The 19,324-nt window shown below is 40.5% G+C and overlaps 1 protein-coding gene across 5 annotated transcripts in view; it reads right to left on the bottom strand.

Annotated features, from left to right (window-relative positions):
* Positions 1 to 6,219: 6,219 nt before the first annotated feature.
* Positions 6,220 to 19,324, bottom strand: part of ehmt1b (euchromatic histone-lysine N-methyltransferase 1b) — a 29,351-nt gene continuing 16,246 nt past the window's right edge. For all 5 annotated transcript variants that reach the window (XM_074618806.1, XM_074618808.1, XM_074618803.1 and 2 more), the window contains 21 exons: positions 17,833 to 17,988; positions 17,468 to 17,545; positions 17,251 to 17,353; positions 15,861 to 15,998; positions 15,314 to 15,591; positions 14,646 to 14,878; positions 14,200 to 14,406; positions 14,013 to 14,095; positions 13,749 to 13,855; positions 13,123 to 13,245; positions 12,728 to 12,829; positions 11,799 to 11,903; positions 11,558 to 11,712; positions 11,267 to 11,437; positions 10,874 to 11,018; positions 9,948 to 10,025; positions 9,685 to 9,800; positions 9,509 to 9,595; positions 8,115 to 8,193; positions 7,753 to 7,928; positions 6,220 to 7,620 (listed from right to left, as the gene is read on the bottom strand). In XM_074618806.1, coding sequence (XP_074474907.1) covers positions 7,431 to 7,620; positions 7,753 to 7,928; positions 8,115 to 8,193; positions 9,509 to 9,595; positions 9,685 to 9,800; positions 9,948 to 10,025; positions 10,874 to 11,018; positions 11,267 to 11,437; positions 11,558 to 11,712; positions 11,799 to 11,903; positions 12,728 to 12,829; positions 13,123 to 13,245; positions 13,749 to 13,855; positions 14,013 to 14,095; positions 14,200 to 14,406; positions 14,646 to 14,878; positions 15,314 to 15,591; positions 15,861 to 15,998; positions 17,251 to 17,353; positions 17,468 to 17,545; positions 17,833 to 17,988 — 2,910 coding nt within the window. In that variant the 3' untranslated portion in view covers positions 6,220 to 7,430. The remainder of the gene's footprint in view (positions 7,621 to 7,752; positions 7,929 to 8,114; positions 8,194 to 9,508; positions 9,596 to 9,684; positions 9,801 to 9,947; positions 10,026 to 10,873; positions 11,019 to 11,266; positions 11,438 to 11,557; positions 11,713 to 11,798; positions 11,904 to 12,727; positions 12,830 to 13,122; positions 13,246 to 13,748; positions 13,856 to 14,012; positions 14,096 to 14,199; positions 14,407 to 14,645; positions 14,879 to 15,313; positions 15,592 to 15,860; positions 15,999 to 17,250; positions 17,354 to 17,467; positions 17,546 to 17,832; positions 17,989 to 19,324) is intronic.

The following is a 19,324-nucleotide window of genomic DNA, read 5'->3' as shown; positions in this document are numbered from 1 at the left end:
CATAACTTTACGAGAAAAAAAGTTGTAATATTACGAGAATAAAGTCATAACTTTACGAGAAAAAAAGTCGTAATATTACAAGAATAAAGTCACAGCTTTACGATAAAAAAAGTCGTAATATTACGAGGATAAATCCATAACTTTATGAGAAAAAAAGTCGTAATGTTACGAGAATAAAGTCATAACTTTATGAGAAAAAAAGTTGTAATGTTACGAGAATAAAGTAACAACTTTACGAGAAACAGTCGTAATATTACGAGAAAAAAGTCAGAAGTTTGCCAGAATAAAGTCGTAATATTACAAGAATAAAGTCAGAACTTTACAACAAAAAGTCGTAATATTACGAGAATAAAGTAACAACTTTACGAGAAAAAAAGTCGTAATATTACGTGAAAAGTCAGAAGTTTGCCAGAATAAAGTCGTAATATTACGAGAATAAAGTAACTTTTCGAGAAAAAAAGTCGTAATATTACGAGAATAAAGTAACAACTTTACGAGAAACAGTCGTAATATTACGAGAAAAAAGTCAGAAGTTTGCCAGAATAAAGTCGTAATATTACAAGAATAAAGTCAGAACTTTACAACAAAAAGTCGGAATATTACGAGAATAAAGTAACAACTTTACGAGAAAAAAAGTCGTAATATTACGTGAAAAGTCAGAAGTTTGCCAGAATAAAGTCGTAATATTACGAGAATAAAGTAACTTTACGAGAAAAAAAGTCGTAATATTACGAGAATAAAGTCATAACTTTACGAGAAAAAAAGTCGTAATATTACGAGAATAAAGTCATAACTTTACGAGAAAAAAAGTCGTAATATTACGAGAATAAAGTCAGAACTTTACGAGAAAAAAAGAAAATAACCTTATAATATTATGACTTTATTCTCTAAATCTGATTTATTTTTTACCTCATTGTGGCCCTAATACTCTGAATCAGGAAGGAAGCATACGTCTCAAAACAAAGTAACGTTAGCTAGTTCTAAAAAAGTAACTAAACTCAGTAACTAGTTACATCCAAATACACATCTTGTCACCGTTTTTAGAGGCATTCTGGTTCCCAAAGACACTCAGCTAACTTACCTGCTGCAAGCAACATGTATCTGGAGCATAGTTAACACGTTGAATTGCTTTTTTTCTGGTTAAACTGAAGTTTAAATCTATTGTAGCCTAATTGCTAACGCTAATTGCTGTGCTGCCAATTAGCGAGCTGCCTGTTTAAACCACGGTCGTGATTTGGGAAACTCTCGCGAGAGTTGCATCGATCTCGAATGGCGTGACCAAAGAGTATAGAAACATAGAGAGGAAACTCTGGTGTTGTTGTTTGTTTGTTTGGTTGTTTGTTCAGCTGCTGCTGCCATTATACTACTTTATAATATTTTATTGTTCAACACAGGCCATTTTGGTAGAATATGACAATAGAATAGAAATATATTTTTTAATATATTATATATTATATATTAATATTTTACTTTTGTACGGCACTTTCTAGGCCAGGGGTCAGCAACCTGTGGCTCCGGAGCCACATGTGGCTTTTTAGCTCCTCGCCAGAGGCTCCCTGTGGATTTATAAAATGGAAATGAATAACTGTTTTTTGTTTACATTTTCATTTTTATTTATCATTGTTGTAGGTTTATTGTACGACGGTACGACCGAGTATTAGGGCCAAATTGAGGGAAAAAAAGAAATCTGAGAATTTTAATATTATAAAGTAATTTTATGTATTATTTTCTTTTTTCTTGTAAAGTTATGACTTTATTCTCGTAATATTATGACTTTTTTTCTCATAAAGTTATGACTTTATTCTCGTAATATTACGTCCTTTTTCTCGTAAGGTTGTGAAATTATTCTCGTAATATTACGACTTTTTTTCTCGTAAAGTTCTGACTTTATTCTTGTAATATTACGACTTTTTTCTCGTAAAGTTATGACTTTATTCTCGTAATGTTACAACTTTTTTCTCGTAAAGTTATGACTTTATTCTCGTAACATTACGACTTTTTCTTGTAAAGTTGTGACTTTATTCTCATAATATTACGACTTTTTTTTTTTTATAAAGTTGTGACTTTATTCACGTAATATTACGACAATAAAAATTCGTAAAATTATGACTTTATTCTGTAAATATCAGATGTTTTTTCCCTCAATGTGGCCCTAATACTCCGTCATACATTTGCATTTTGGCCCTCACTGCATTAGACTTATATACTATATACTTAGACTATAAACTGTGTTACCTTCATCACAATGATCAAATGTTTTGATGATCAATTTATTTTTTCCCTAAAATGGCTCTTTTGATAGTAAAGGTTGCTGACCCCTGTTCTAGACGGATGTTTTACTAGCGTCCGGAAGTCGCTTTCACTCGAAAATGGCGGAAGCGTAGCTCTGCTGCTGGGCGCTGATGTTGCAATGGAACGAACAATTGACTTTCACTTCTTAGCAATATACGTTCTTTGGTTTGATACCCAAAACACTACATAAAGATGATTTGTGTTTCAGGTGGGGACTAATCAGGTTGTCCTTGAGTTTAAGTTTTTCTCTCTAAAATGACATTGTTTTAAAGTGCTTCCAATAAAGCATAAATCTTATCTCACTATACTCTCTGTGTGGCTTGTCCAAATACAATAGCCTATGCATTTAAGGATTGGCTCTTCTTAGCTTCAGGCAATGGGCCAAGCCACAATAGGCCCTTTTTTCTCGGTTTCTTGGTCACCCTATAGTTTCAGGGTCCTGGGACACTTGAATAGAGCAGAGCCATCGTTCATGTTATTTTCCTGCTATGACAAGTCAAATTGTCTGCTCTGAAAAAAGGCTTTGCAGTCATTTATTTTTGCCATAATCGCTCTTGATAATCGCAATTAACTTTTACTGCTAATTTCCCCAAATAGATCCCTCAGGCCTGTCAAATAATAGACTATATGCACAGCCCAGTACACAGCCCCATACTGATGGGTGTTTAAACAGTGATGTGATGGCATTGCAACAAGGAACCTCTGAAGTTGAATTTATAATTTCCACCTCTACTACGCAGTAATTCACATGAATTCTACCCTGTTAATGTTTGTTAATACAATAAAGAAATGTACACAAATGCAAGCAGAGGTGGTAAGATCCAGAACGAACGTACCATAAACCACAGTAGATCGTCTCTCTGCCCATCTGGAGTTGAAAGGAAGTGTTCTCTTCATAATGTCTCTCCAGGGTTACTGAGATAAATCCAACTGAACAGTGAAATAAAGCTAAAACTATTCGACCCTCACACAGTTCATGTTATGTCTTCCTGCAGGAGGTCTCCGGGGCCGGGGCACCAAAGACCACAAAAAAGTTTCTCCCACCTTGGAATGCGGAAAGGCTGCTTCCTGTCCTGCCAGTTAAGAACCTCGTTATCAGACCAACCGTTTTCAATGCTCAAGGAGAAATTTCTCTGATTCAATTATCGGCTCTGTTTTTTCGCCGTCCGCCCTGGTAACCAGGAAGGGAGCAATCATCGGCCAGTTTATGAGACCTAAAAAGGCCTGCAGATGTTACAGTTACTCACTTCCTGCATGGGCTTTCTTTCACATTGATGAAAAAGGGGGATATTTTGAATCCAAATCCACTGAGAGTTTGTTACTACAGCAGCTGATTAGCTTCATGTTTTTACAACTTTCTTCCTTGATTGAGTTTAGTTGCAGAGGTGAAAAGGAACTAAGTATATTTACTCAGGTACTGTACTAAAGTACAATGTGAAAGCATTGTACTTTACTTTAATAGTTACATTTTGAGAGACTTTCTCTTCCTCAGCCTCAGATGAAAATATTGTACCTTTTACCTCTCGGTTGTACATTTTTTTCCAACATCTGTACATACTAGTGGCTTTGCAGATTACAATTTTAAGACTGTGATATATTTCAGCTTTTCAGGCACTCTGAAACAGCTTTATTTAGCTTGATAAAACTGCAACCTGGTTCTAGGGATGTCAGGAGCGACTTCACTTTGGTCTAGACTGAAATATCAAACAAAAACCGGATGGATTGGTACAAAAATTCAATTCAATTTATGACCAAATACCTGAAAAACTAATGACATTCCCATCAACCAAAGCTGTACTTAATGCTGCTAAGTAGCAAGTGGTAACATGCTAAGACATTACAGTCAGGCATATCTAAATTTACACAGTCCAAAGGGGCTTATTGGCATGGGAAACATACATTTACATTACCAAAACAACAACTGTGAACTAAAAACAAAAAGCTTGTCCTCTCTCTAGGTTCCACGGAGAGGAACCTAGAGAGAGACAAGAGGTCTTGTTGCTCATGCTCTATTTGTTTGGCGTGGAGAGGAGGTTGTGTTGCTCAGGCTCTATTTGTTTGGCGACGCCTGGAAGCTGCTTGACATCTCCTGGATCCATCTCTTCATATATGTTTCACATTGTATCTATCATTCTTATTTTGTCATATGAATTGTCTATGTTGTATTTTCATTATGTTGTTACTCTGTACACACAACATCTATTAAACGTCTGTCCGTCCTGGAAGAGGGATCCCTCCTCTGTTGCTCTTCCTGAGGTTTCTTCCATTTTTTTCCCTGTTCAAAAAAATGTTTTGGGTTAAGTTTTTCCTTATCCGATGAGAGGGTCGTACTGTAAAGGACAGAGGGTGTCGTATCCTGGACAGATTGTCAAGGTAACGTGATATATATGTGGCTGCAAAGTGCTTTCCCATTCTTAGTCCCAATCCCTAAGGCTTTATGCCCTGAACCCTCAGGGACTTGACTGACGTCAACTGGTAAATGGCTGACTGTGAAAGGCTGCAAGGGGCTTGAAATGGTATAAATATGAATGGGACAGCACTTTGCGTCGACATATCACGTTACCTTGACAACGCAAATTGTGGGTTTTTATTTTATGTTTTTTTTTTACTGCCTATTTGAACGTCTTCCAGGCTTTCCAACTACCTGTCAAAAAAAATCTGTTTACTTGTTTTTGTCAAACTTCATCAAGCAAAATTAAGAGAAATGGTTGATGAATAAACCGGGTGTGTATGTATAGTATAAGGCTGCATAACTCTGATTTCATGTGATTTTATGTACCATCTTAAATCCATAATGTTAATGTTTCTGTGTAAATATAAATATGCTTGGCTGAACATGTGCCGTCCTCCTTGTTTATTGTTTTTTTCTTCACCTGGTAACCTTGGCAACCCTATGTTTAACGTCACAACGCTGTGAATTGTGGGTAACTCCCTTAGGCAAAGTCTGCAGAAATGCAGACTTACAGAAAGTGTTCATAAAGGGCTAAAAATGTCAGCGAGAGAGCACTCAAGCACTTGATAATTTGACAGTGGGACAGCCATAAACACTCACAGACTCAGCGGGAACGCGCCTCAAAGTCTGTGAGTGTGGACGTTGGGATTGTTTATACCATTTAAAGCCCTTTGCAGCCTCTCACACTCAACCATTTACCAGATGATGTCAGTCAGGTCCCTGAGGGTTCAGGGCTTAAGGCCTTAGGGGGACATTTGGGCCACTGAACACTTGAATAGAACAGAGCCATCATTAGTGTTATTAGTAACACCTGTGTTTCTCCTACTAATGACAAGTCAAAATGTTCCACCTTAACAGTTGCAACTGAAGAGTGATGACGTCAATCAAAGAGCTCTGTAAATAAACTGTTCTAAAAAAATATTAATTTAGTCATAAAGCTTGTGTAGTTTTGGATTGAAACAGAATTCTGAATCTGTGATTTTACCTGTAATGTAGTATTTCTATCATGGTATTTATTACTACTACTTCCACCACTGTTTAGTCGTAGCTTTCGTCAGTTCGAAATTAGCTCGTCGCCAGCTCTCTAAAATCATGGCACCAACATGAAGCTTTGAAATCTCAACTCATTAAAGCAAACAGAGTGTGGGAAGTGTCGGCAGCTCGGATGCCACAGCTGCTCCAACATTTCAGCGCCGGGCCCTGGGCCCGTCTGTCAAAACTGAGCTGCTGCTCGGTTCGTGCAGGGTCAAACTGACTGCAGGCTCCAGTTTGAAGATCTTTCAGTAACGTGTTTGTGGTTGACAAGATAAGGAGCTAAAAAAGCAATCTCTCACCAGACCTGAAGAAAATCTGCAAAATGACAGAGCTGGAGAATGCGATATTAAAATTCTGCAACAACATTTTTAGGTAACATTGAAGCAAACAGACTCGTCTTCCAAGAAAAAACAGCAACAAGTGAAGCATATCAGAATAAATGCATTAGTAGTAAATTTATTGAAAAAGATACAACCAATTAGATGGATGGTTCACGGTCCAGAAATATGTAACAGAACGTTATGAATTGCATTTTTTATAACCTTTTTTTTCATTTATACCTTTCAAGACTTTGCACAACAGTCACTGCTTTACTAACAACATTTAAAAAGACGGGTTGGCTTCTGTCGGCAAAATCATGAAACAAAAATAGCCTAACTACAGTAACTACGCTTAGAAAAGTGGAGTTAAAATTAAACATAAAAAACGTAAAACGTTCTCTTATCTTACAAACTATGTTCACGTGGGTAATAAAAATGAAAACAAAAGTAAAAACCTTTGTCAGCACCATTTTCTTTGTTTTTTTTAAACGCCATTCAATTTAATCAATTCTTCCACATCTGTGGCAACATGCTTAATAAAAAGGGCAGACTAGAAATGCCTCATTTTTGAGGAATGGTACAGCATCTTTCTCTCAATCTATACTCGCTTGAGTAGCAAATAAAAAAAAAACAGTCCACTTTTTTGCACCCTGTCTTTGACTTTCCTATCATTTTAGTTAATTTGTCAACTCAAAATCAACTGTGGTGGCAAATGTTGGACATGTCTGTTCAAAGACCGCTGCAACAAAGATGAAGTTATGCAAAGAAGTGGCAACATAGCTCAATATTTATCAGCTAATCTCGCTGGAATGGTTCATGATAAATGACCGCGAAGGTCGAACAAGTTAAACCCAGCTGTATGCTGAGGTTGTCTTTGCAAAAGACAACGATACCCTCATCCCCCGACCCCAAAGTTCCTTGATCATGACTCGATAAGAAAAGCCATTTGATCATTTCAACCAATCATATTGGAAAAAAAATAAAATAGACAAAATGCAGTTCTCCTTCCCAGTAAAGTTATGTATGACATTATGTATGACAAGTAAAGACGGATTTTTATTGTCCCTGTGACATTTGCTGTGCGTGACGACGCTGCCCCCTGCTGTTCATCTGGGTGGAATAACGGAGCAGTAAGTTCTTCCAGGATTTGATTGTGCATCTGGTTCTGTATGACAACGGTTTTACAGGTTCTCACGAAGGTCCATGGTTTGAATCAGAAGTGGAGATACAGTACAAGTTCATTGATAAAAGTTCAGACTGGTGCGTTACGCAGGTGTGTCCATCAGTCATGTGTACATGTAGCGAAGCTTAGTGTGTGTGTGTGGAGGGTTTTAGGAAGGACTGGAGGGACTGTTGGAAGAGCTGGTGTCAGGTGACGCGCTGGGCTGCTGCTGGTCCTCCGGTGTGCTGTCCGCCTGCAGCGACGCCATGGCCGCTGACGAGTACTTGCACTTGGAAGAGCCGCATTCGCAGCTGAACAGCTTGCTTTTGACTTCCCAGAAGTGGTCGCCGTAGTTAAATCTGAGAGGGGGGGGATGAGAAAGCAAATGATTATACAAAAGCACTGTCATCCAATGTTAAACTTGCCTTTATCTTACTTCCAGGGTTGTGTATAAAAGACGTTATGTCTTAAACTGAATAAAAAAAACTTACCCAAGCTCCTCTCCAGCCTTGATGTTTTCACTGGCGAAGAAGGCAATGTGTGGGAAACGAAGGTCCTGGTGCGTCGTGAACACTCGACAGGCAAACAAGTTGGGCTCGCACATGTGATTGAGGAAGCGGCTGATGTTTCCATAGAAACGAGCATCGACGCAGTATAGATCTTGTGGCTGGCAGGGAAGAAATGAAAAGAGTCAAACTGACAAATAAGCTCCAAGTGTACAGCTGAAAGGAGAATTCTGCATGGGAAGAAAACTCAAAGTAAAAAGTTAAGAGATTGAAATGTTCATGATAAGAGGGAAAGTTTTAATTATTTTCGAGCATGTTTTCAGTTTGATAACACGCTGGTACTTTACCTTATCATCAAGGCTGAACAGGTACGTGTCATTCTGCCTCATCTCTGCTTCTGCTTCGGAGATGATCTCACCTACGTACCTGTTTCAAAAAGCAGGTGACCCGTCAGTAGCTGCAGACTCGTCACTCAAACGTTTTTAATGCAGACGCTGTTTACAACATGTCAACATTTGATGAATGTGGAATTATAAGGTTTTAGTCGGGAAGGCTGCAGTTCTGAGATGTTGAGCTTCAAAGATTTAACATCCCTGCTGGGAAACCTTTCATGTGTTTTCAAATCTTTTAAAATGTTTAACCCAAAAGGTTATTTTTTTAACCAAACACACATTATTCAACACTGAAAGATCATGAGTGAGTGGATGACTCAAATTTTAATTAAAGAAAAATCCCAAACTAACTGTCAGTATTACCTTTCTTTAGAAAAATATATTTTACTTTCACATTCAGTTTAATAATTCTGTTCTGATGTACATGCTTCCATGCTTTATACAGACAGTACAAATTGATATGTCTTTATTTCTCTGTAATAACTGGGAGTTTACTTCAAAACTTGACTGGTAACCAGTCGGCTCAGAACAGCTACACAAACAAACAAAAAAGTTAAGAAAACAAAAATGGCACACAAACCAACAGTGAGGTAAACATGAGGGATTGGTGAACACACATCCTTCACATGGCTTCTTATAGCTGAATCCTTTTGCAGTGTGGAGTGTGCCACCAGAATAACTGTAGACTTATAATTATTTATTTAAATATGTATTTAAATTGAGCATTACAAAACAAAACTGTTGATGCTCTGTTGTCTGTCATATTGCGTTGTTGATAAATTATTACTTCTACATTTGTTACATTTTCTATCTTTTTATTCAATGCAAATTTAATGAACTGTCAAATTATTAATTGAACGCTGAAAAAAAGCACAATTATGCCGGCGACACGCTCTAGACTCAACCAACTTTAAAAAATAATGCTGGCAATAGTGAACATGAGTGACATGAAAAGATAAAACCCTTCCCCTTTTGAAATGGCACGCAGTTAAATGTTGCGATTAAAAAAAAAGCTGTTGAAAATAGCTACAATGCATTAGGCAGGATAGTGACTGGCACTTCAGCGAAACACCTCATTGACATCGACGGCACTTCTGAAACGTGAAAAAGCATAAGTATATCTCTCGTACGCTGCGCTCACAGTCTGAGCTGCTACCGTCTGGCAGGAGATGCAGACGCTGAATGTGTGAGAGTAGCAGCTTTTTCAGATTGGAGGGGGGGAAAGTGGACACAGCCTGCCTGTTCTGTGTGGTGCCCAGATTACTAAATACATGTGGCTGCATTGTAATGTGGTGTTTGTGACTCAAAGTGCAAATAGAAACAGTATTTTATTTGTATATGGGACTTACTCGCATACAAAGGTCCCCTGTGGTATGTCTTGTACTGCACGGACACCCCAGCCCTTCTTACTGGTCCTGAAGAGCTGAAGCCTGGTCCTGGAAGATACACAACGTCTTTTACATTACAATTTGATATTTCCCTTTGAAGCAGATATTTAACTTTACACAGGTGAATTTTTGAATACCTGATTCCATTTTGCACTACGCGGTTCTTGCAGGTCCTCCAACAGGAGCACGCATGGTTACACTCAAAGATGAGAGGAGGCTCCTCACGGCAGAATTCAGGTAGAAGACGACCACCCTGAACACGACAAATAATACATTATACTGTAAGAATATCAGACAGTATATATCCTTCATGGTTGTCAAGACACATGGCATGTGGACACTCTGCTCACATACTTTGGGTCTGGTGCTGTTTTTCATGGTTGTAGACATCTATTCTTACCTTGTCGTACCAGCAGCGCAGGCTGAGTTGACCACACATGCAGATACTTGTCGAACAGTCTTCTTTACAAACACAGTACTGTGAGCCATGGACAAGGAGAGAAAATAATACTGGTCACTTCACACTGCCAATCACAGAGAAAAGTTTCTTTTAAAGGGATAGTTCAGGTGTTTTGAAGTGGGGTTGTATGAGGTGCTGATGGTCAGTATGCCCCCAGCTTGGGGAAGCAGACAGGAATTACGCTATATTTAGAATATTTTCACCTTGCCATCAGACAGCCCTTTCCTACGGGGAACTGAAGCAGTTGTATTCATCTATGCTCTCGCCAAAACCACCAGACTCCATTGAAAAAACCTGTAATTTTACCTCGCAGAACACGGAGGTTGCTGGTCTACCGCTGCCTCGATCGGTTAGTTTGTTTGTACTATTGTGTGACTTTGGTGAATCTGAACTAACCAAAGTTACACAATAACACAAACAAACCAACCGATCGAGGCAGCGGTAGACCGGCAACTTCTGAGAGGTAAAATTACTGTTTTTTTTCCAATGGAGTCTGGTTGTTTTAGCGAGAGCATAGATAACGGCTTCAGTTCCACCAGTCTTTATAGAGACTGTATAGCTGTCTCACGGCAAGGTAAAGCAGTCAAAATATTCTAAATATAGCGTACACTTAAACTGATATTGTTTTTTTTAGGTGAGCGTTTCTTTTAGGTAGCTAAAATATGTTTTACTGCCGGCCCCATCCACAGAAGTATATTGCTTTGGTTCTGTGCGGTCACTCCTGTCTGTTTCTTCAAGCTAGGGGCGTGCCGACTGTCATCTCTTGTAAGTAATACACTGAATATGGATAAGTTCCTCATACAACCCTACTTCGAAACACCCAAACTATCCCTTTAAAATACCTGATGAATTGGTTTCTAACTCACCTGTAAGTGTGTTATGTTCCTGTCGATGTTCATGGGGGAGGTGACGCAGTTTTCGGAGATGTACTTGTAGTCGTCTGGGTAAGGTTCACTGTCGACAGAGTTGACACAGGGAAGGGGAATGCTCTCCTGCCCCAGAGCTATGTCACTGTAAACAGAGAAGACGTTAGTTAGGGGCTGTCAAAGTTTTCAGAGTGAAGAAAATCTAATGCAGAAGCTGTGGCAAAAGAAATGCTGTGTGTTTTGCCATCTAATAAGCCTTGAACTCATAGATGTATTACTCAAGCTGGCCCTTCCTGGTAAGTATTCAATCTTTCCACTTGTATCTAATGCCACATGCCCACCCCAAAGTAACACGTTTTTAAAACTCTGCTATTTTCACAGTGTAATTTCAACCTCTGAAGGACTTTTTCCTCCGCTCGAGTGAGTCTGGTGTTCTTGGCGTCCCTCTCCCTCCTGTTGGCCTGCAGGGCCACCCAGGCCTTCGAGTTGTGGCTGCAGCAGTCTGGAGGAGTTTCTCCCTCGCGGTTCTTCAGAAACACATCTGCTCCTCGATTGAGGAAAAGCCTGAGGAGACCACATTCTTCTGATCATCAACAACAAGCCACTTCTGAACAACTCTTGTTTTTAACTACAGTTCAAAAAGCAACTAATTCGTTTTTTTCTTTCTGGGAGGCAGTAACTCACGTGACACATTCTAAACGATTCTCCCGAGCGGCGATGTGTAGAGGAGAGTCTCCGTGGATGTTGACAGCCTGCAGGTCAAAGCGGGCGTTCAGGAGCAGCTCGGCGATCTCCACGCTGCCTGAGAACGCTGCCCAGTGGAGGCAGATGTTCTCTTCCTAGAAAACAAAACACACCAACAATCAGAACAATATTTGGTTCTTCTGTAAAGCATGTGAAACACAGAGCGGACTCCTAAGCCAACCTTGTCCCTGATGCTGATGTCGGCTCCTTTGTTCAGAAGCAGCTTCACCTGGTCCGCATGCTTATACTCCGTCGCCCAGATCATGGCTGTCCAACCTCCGTCATCCTGAGGGGAGAATAACACTTTCAAGCTCACCAAACTGATCAGCTGAGTAAAGCTGAAACATACCTACATGACAGCTGTACTTATTTAGAAACAACACTGTTGCCCACTTGGTACAAAGGTTCATCCACATCCTCACAGCTGTCCTAATGGCAGCAAGGTCAGACATGTCAATCAAAGACACATCAGACGCAGTGCAGTCCTTTCTCTGAGCTCTGCATAAGTCCAACAGCTGTCTATGTGTAATTTACTGGCATTGAGTGCATTTGAAGGAAGCATACAGTCGATATAGAACACTTACATTTAAATACTCATTGAGCAACTTTAGAAAAACATTAAGTGCTTCCTCGGAGCCACTCTCCAATCAAATGAAGCTATTTTTGTCTGTTCTGTCCAACTGTAGCTCCTTCCTCAGAGCAAAGTGTCTTGGCAGTGCATGCATCATGTATCTTAGGACAATCGCTTTGATAGCAAAATGATTAAGTCAGTATTTTAGCTCATCATGCATTGGCAGGTGAATCAGGAGTTTATTGACCCCTTTAAATTGAGCCCGATGGTCAAATGTCAAGAACTAATTACTGAACTCTGCTCAGGCATTTTTAACAAATCAGCTGTACGCCTTTAACTACTGATTCAGACATGTGCATCTATGTTTGGTCAGACAGACGGACATGTGATCAGCCAGAGGAGAACGTGATTGGACTGGTGCAAGATGACATCCTTGATCAAAACTACACACACAATAACTAACGTAAAAGCCCTACTGTACACCTGGAATCACTGAGAGGATGAAAATGACGGAAAGAAAAACGTGAAGTTGTACCAACCTGACAGTTGATGTTGATAAATCCTGTTGTCAGAAGGTGCTCAACAATGTTGTAATGGCCAGACTTGGCCGCTAGGTGGAGACACGTGAACCCTTCAACATCCTGAGAGCAGCAGAGAATCCAATTATTGACAGTCTCTCAAGTCTCAAGATAAACGTCCATAACTAATATACATGCATGTGATACAATAATCAATCTGTTTTGAAAGAAAAAACACATTAATGTCTTGAATCAAATAAGTTCTTTGCAGTTTTTCTTTTATTTGGACAAAGAGAATATAGATAAAGCACCAGTGTGACAGCTGCCAAAAAATTAAAAGGTCAAATTACGTTCTAATTTTACTCATCACTGTAGCTGGCTGATGAAAAGCTCTGAGAAACTAGATGCAGGTTTACCTTGTGCGTGGCGCTGGCTCCAGCTCTCAGCAGGTACTGGACCGTCTCCATGTAGTTGTTCTCACAGGCCTCCATCAGTGGCGTCCGCTGATCTTCGTCACACATGTCCAAGTTCGCTCCGGCCTGAAGTGGCATTTTTTCATTTTAAAACATGAAGATAAGGATCTTAAACCGACCTTATTAATTACCAGAGTAACACAGGAGTAGGTACAGGGCAGGACTGAAAGACAATACAGTGGAAACTGCTTATAGTGATCACGGTTACAGTGATCAACCGCTTATATGGATTAGATGGGACAGAATCATTCAGATACAAACGCTGTTTAAATCATTCGCTTATTGTAATCAAGTAGTCTGCTTACAGTGTTCATTTTGGGTCTTTTCATACATTTCATTCATCACCCTCGGTGAGGGAAAAGGCAGGAGAATTGTCAGCGAGCCAGTAAATAACGAAGCGGTCCGTTTCATTACTTTGTATTCATGTAATAAATATGTTAATCTGCATGAGAAATGATGCACAACAACAAAAATGTGGTTATAATATTCATCCGCTTATAGTGAACAATTTGACCAAGGACAGACGTGATCACTATAAGAGGTTTCCACTGTAAGACAAAGAGTCTTACCTGTACAAGCATGTGGCAGATGTCTTTAAAACCTCCCTCAGCTGCAGCGTGGAGCGGGGTGCGCTTGTTCTGAGATTCCATCTTAAAGTTAGGGTCGATGCCGTCCACTGGGAGGTAAATGGAGAAGGAAACAAATTGATTAAAAAGCATTTGGATAAAGAGAAATGTTAGATGCATATAAAGAACCACAAAATGAAAAGAAGATTTTATGAAGAACAGGATTTTGTGATGCACTTCGAAACAGCACAGGTGGGGTTAACATACCCAACATGAGCAAGACCTTCTTGAGCTCTCCCTGTTTGGCTGAGAGGTAAAGTTGTTTGGGGTGAAAGCGCAGCTTCTTGGGCCTAATCAAAACACACACAGGGGAAAAAAAATGTGAGTGGTTTTCTATGTTTGCCTCAAATAACTCTCAGATAAATCAAGATGGCAGTCTGGTGGTAGAACGTACTTCTCTGTGTCGAGAGCCACCAGGATGCTCTCTAGAGTCTCTCTAGGTGGTCCTTGAGGGACTGTAGGCGGCGCCGTCCCAGCCAGCAGTGTCACGGTCTTGGATGACCCAGGAACAGCATAGGTGTCGAGTCCGTGAGAGGAACGATTGGACAGAGAGCTGTCGGCCCTGCCGCTGACTTCACCCCCCAAAGCAAGATGAGAGGAGCTGGAAAACAAAAGGGAAAAACGTATGCAGTGCATGAATGAATTTTGCTTGGGGCTCATTATTCTATGCTTTTAAAAGGACATTCAATTTTGTCTAAAATCTCCTGTAGAGGAAACTACAAGAAACAGTTGCTGCCTTTACACTGTTCAAGGAGACTACCGAGTTATTTTCTCTTGAACATGAGCATCAAACACAATTCAATAATCACGTCAGGTAACAAACCACACTTGGCGCTTTACCTGCCAGTGGTGGTGTCTGCTCGGCCCTCTGGGACCCCGGGCGTGACAGGTCCGTGTGCGAGCGCGGGGGGCACGGTGGACGTGGTGTCGGCATTGGCGATGGTGACCTCCTTGGCCTTGCTGGCCTCCTCTCCACAGTGGGGACAGAAGCTTTGGCCTTTCAGCACCGAGGCACACGCCTGATGGAAACGGTGAGAGATGCTGAGGTCTGGTTGGCACTCCATGAAGGTCCCCTGCATGAACGAAAGAGCAAAACACAATGATCCTCTCTGACTATGTTTACACAAGAAACCAGATTACTGTGAGGAGTGTAGACAGGAAATCAGAAAGCACCCTTACATGTGCTGGAATAGTCTGGTTTCTCTAAAAAAAAAAACATGTTGTGGCTGCAATTATTGTCAAGTCATGTGAACCAAAGCACTTGAAGCCCCAGGAATGTCCCAATATAAAAAAAAAGGTGATGAAGCCATAGAAACTTTTGGTTAAAGGTGCTAAATTCAAAATACAGAGCATTAATATAGCAGCTCTGCACTTGACAGTAGCCCCCAGCAAATCCACATCCATTCCAGGGAGACGTGGTCAAACTGCAGCTGAAGGCCTGACATCGATACAGTGACATCGATACAAGACATTGATACAAGACATTGATACAGTGAGTGAGTACTCACAGCCCTGCAGAAGAAGCCACAGCCGGGGCAGCACTGGTGCTTCACCATGCCGTTGCGATGGTCCTCGCACAGAACCAGCAACTGAACGGAGTTGGAGGGACGCATCATTTCATGTTTCAGTATGGCACCCTGGCAGCGGGTCAGCTGTCCGTCAACGCTCTCTGTGGCCATGCACTTCCTGTCTGCCAGGGTGAGAATCTCTCGACTCTTGGGCGTCTCCATGCGGCAGCTGCAGAGCGGGAGCTCCTGGGCCTCTTCTATCGCTGACTCTGAAGCGGCTGGAAAGAAACAAAGTCTGACTTTACCTACATTTACCTTCAATTTCAGTTAAATCAGCAGAAGGACTAAATGCCCCAAATCATATGTTGGCTGGAAAATATAGCAAATTGGACCTCTCCAAAGGGGATGTAGTGATGTCACTTTTTCAGTTGGTACCACCCACTCAGAACCACTGACATGCAGACAGGTTGGGCGTTGTTAAGACCAGTATGAGACCTGATTTTTTTTGTACAAGTTTAACAAGTTATGTAGTTTCTTCTAAGCTCACCTTTGTTCTGTGAGGGAACTGCCGCCTCGTGGGGTTTGTTGAGGTTGACAGACTCCGGTGAGGAAATCTGTGTGCGTTCTTTACCATCGTCTGCCTGGGCCTGAGCTGAAGCCTGAGGCTGATCCACCGCCTCCAGTTCTGAGCAGAACAACAGTGATCAGTAAGAAAATGCTTCAACGTTTACCGTTACAGTCTTGAGAAATAAAGCCATAAGTGCTCTTGTAGACTTTCTATTTTTATTCTATTCTTATACCAGTTTAATATACCTCTTGTTATCTATCAATTTATTTCTGTCCTTGTGCTGCTGCAACGACCGAATCCCCCCATTTGGGGATCAATAAAGGCTTATCTTATCTTAATTCAATCTCATGAATATTTGTAAAAACAGTGCGACATCTAAAAAGAAAAATTGGTTCGACAAAACAGTTAAGAAATACAGAAATCTATTATCTACTGCAAAAAACTCATACTTGTGAAGTGGATTTTAGGGTTAAAAGGGACAGAAAGACTTGAGGATGACCTCTGAAGGTTTTTTATAAATGTGTGTTTACTCAATATGCAACTGATATCAGGGCTGATGGCAGCAACAGTCCAGAAAAGGCTGTTGCCTACCAAACAGTGTTATGAGTAAGTTAGGATAACCTTTAGGTTTTTATACTGTCTATTGTAGTAGAACAAATCTAAAAATGAAAACGTTATTTTTTGAGTGAATTTTTTTACGTCTATGGGAGTTTCTAATGTAAAAAAAAAATTCCATACAATGTTTTTGAACATTAAAGTGATACGAAACTTAAAGGTTAACTTCAGTATTTTTCAACCTGGATCCTATTTTCCCATGTTTTTGTGTTTAAGTGACTAATGGGGACAACACTTTTTGAAACTGATCACGTATTGAGGGAAAATGCTGCAGCCACCAGCTGCCAAACGAGCTGTAATGTAGTCCTTTGGGGCAACCTGGTACCCTCAGTTTGCGTCCACTAAAAGTGCTCGTTTTTTCCACTGATAGGCTCAGATTGTTATTATAAGTGTCTGATAACATTATGGAAAGGACCCTACAGAGAAATCATGTCATGTGAGAGAGGAGTGCCGATGTTGTCAGAGTATGTTGTGTTGGAGTACAGAAAGCGTAGCTTAGCGTTACCTAAAAGATTTTCAATGTCATCGCTGAATATTTAGCTGATTTCGACAATGTGGATGCAACGTGAGATTTCAGAACGAGACTTCTCAGAGCGAGACACACAATAACAAACAGACTGGATGAAGTAAAAGGTAAGAAAGAGGTTTCATTTGTACATTTTTAGCCAATAAAAACTGATGCTCAACATGTGAACCACAGGTGAGCGACTGGATGACTCTGAACAGGTGCGAGTGTGACAGGAGCGGCGATCACCTTTGCCCTTTATCCTCCTCTTCCGTTTCCTGGACGGCCTGAGCCACGCGCTGTCTCTCTTAATTTTCTTTTTCAACTTCTTCTTCAGACTGGACTCTGTGCTCTGAAGCAGACGGATACAGAGATGATTACAAAACTGTTCCGTCTTCACTCAAAAGATAAAAGATCTAATACTGTGAAGTAGTTTGGTTGTAGTAGTAATGACGGGGACTCTTACCAAGTCAGACTCTGTGCCCTCCTCCTCTCCCTCTTCTTCTCCAGACTCTTCAGAGTCCTGCTCATCTCCCATCTCCATCTTAAACACAAAACAGAGTTCATCACCAGCGGTCAACACATGACTTATCGAAACTGCCATTTACTCTAACACATTAGAGTCTCACAATAATACTAGGATGGGGAAACTGTTTCCGATACTCTGTCTCAGGAACGTGTATTTAAGGAATACAGTTGCTGCCTGACTTTTATCAAAAGATTGAAAAGCTTCTTTTACTTTAATAAAAACAGTTTATACAACAATACTGTCATAAACAGACCATTAAGTTCTGTACTTTGCATAAAGGATGAAAAGGAAACTGTTTCAACCTGAGAGATGGGGTCAGACGTTGCTTCCTGGACAGCCCCGACAGGTCCTTCTGCTGGCTGCTGTCGCTCCTCCTCCTCAGACTCCATCTCTTCGGACTCTTCCTCCTCAGATGCATTTTCGACCTTCTCCCCATTTATGTTTGCTACCTCTTTAGTCTGTGAGACAACAGAATCTGGCATCAAACGTCTGGTCAAAACTTGTTTACTCTGATCAGATTAAATGTCTTCTGTTAAATGAAAAGTTTTTTTAAGAATAATATGTTTTAGGGTTAGGGTTAGACGAATACATCGGCTATCGGTTGTTTGTTTTGGGCACTTTTTTCCATTTCATTTTGCTAATTTAATAGTCTACCTCCGATGACGGAGTGAAAGCCTCTGCTCGGCGGGCAGCTGGCACAGTGCTAAAACAAAGTAAACAGCGCGTTTTACGATGAGTTAACAAGGCAGTTAAGCCTGTCTTAGTTTGGTGAAAGAGAGACATTTGAATTCAGAAGATGTACGGTTGTGTTTTGCGAATTAATATGTGTAAGAATATTTCCTGTCTTGACATTTTGTGAGTTTACTTTTTTATAAGCCTAAAAAAAAAGCTAAGAGAGCTTGTTTTTTAGGGGGGTGAGATAGCAGGTCGGCAATACCACATTAAGACATCAGGACCTTGAGGAATACCATAGAAAAAGTCATGTTGTGATTTGGTATCAAAAACTTATGACAATTGGAGATTTCTGCAAGAATTGCATTTTTCAGTGATTGGATGGCGAGCACTTCTGTTTTGGAAACTGCTCAGAAACCCCCTTATTGTTAATCTACCATCTACCATCCATCCTCTGAATGCTCTAGGTCTCTAGTTTGTGGCCGTAAAGTTTCATGAGGCTGCGATTATCCGAGAGGTCACCACAGGTCATTTTATACAGTGAGGTCAAATTTCAAAAAATGGTCTCACTACAATGAAATGGTGTTATTTATCCTCCCGACATGCTAGCATGACATGGTTGGCACCAATGGATTCCAATGGATTTTCTAGTTTCACGTGATACAAGTACCTTCACTAGCTCTAAAATGGAGCCTGCTTCAACCTCTGAAAGACAGTTAAGTCGTCCGAGGTCGAAGGCGCCCGCAATGGGTGGAAGAGGTTATAACATATCGCCCAACCCTAATATGTTTATTTCTCTCCATGTTTGGACTGTCTTGGATTACACCACGTCAGATCTCAACACAAGTATAGAAAAAGTTCCAATAATACTTCGCCCCATGTACGACACCTTTTCCTGACCTTCCAGAACAGTTCACAAAGTGTGCAAGAGTAGAAAGTGTGAATAAATGTGTGCCAGTGTGTACTTTTAAACTTGCCAAATAAAGTGATTTTGATTTGTTGTTTGTTCCAAATTGAGATATCGGCCAAGTCGCTGAATGAAGACGTCACTTAAAGGCACTATGAGTAGGATTTGTTGGTTACGGTTTGTAAACTCAACAAGGCCTACGGTGCTCGCCAGCA

Source organism: Sebastes fasciatus, chromosome 19 (assembly GCF_043250625.1).
Source record: "Sebastes fasciatus isolate fSebFas1 chromosome 19, fSebFas1.pri, whole genome shotgun sequence".
NCBI classification, from domain to species: domain Eukaryota; kingdom Metazoa; phylum Chordata; class Actinopteri; order Perciformes; family Sebastidae; genus Sebastes; species Sebastes fasciatus.
This window is presented reverse-complemented; position numbering and strand designations above follow the sequence as displayed.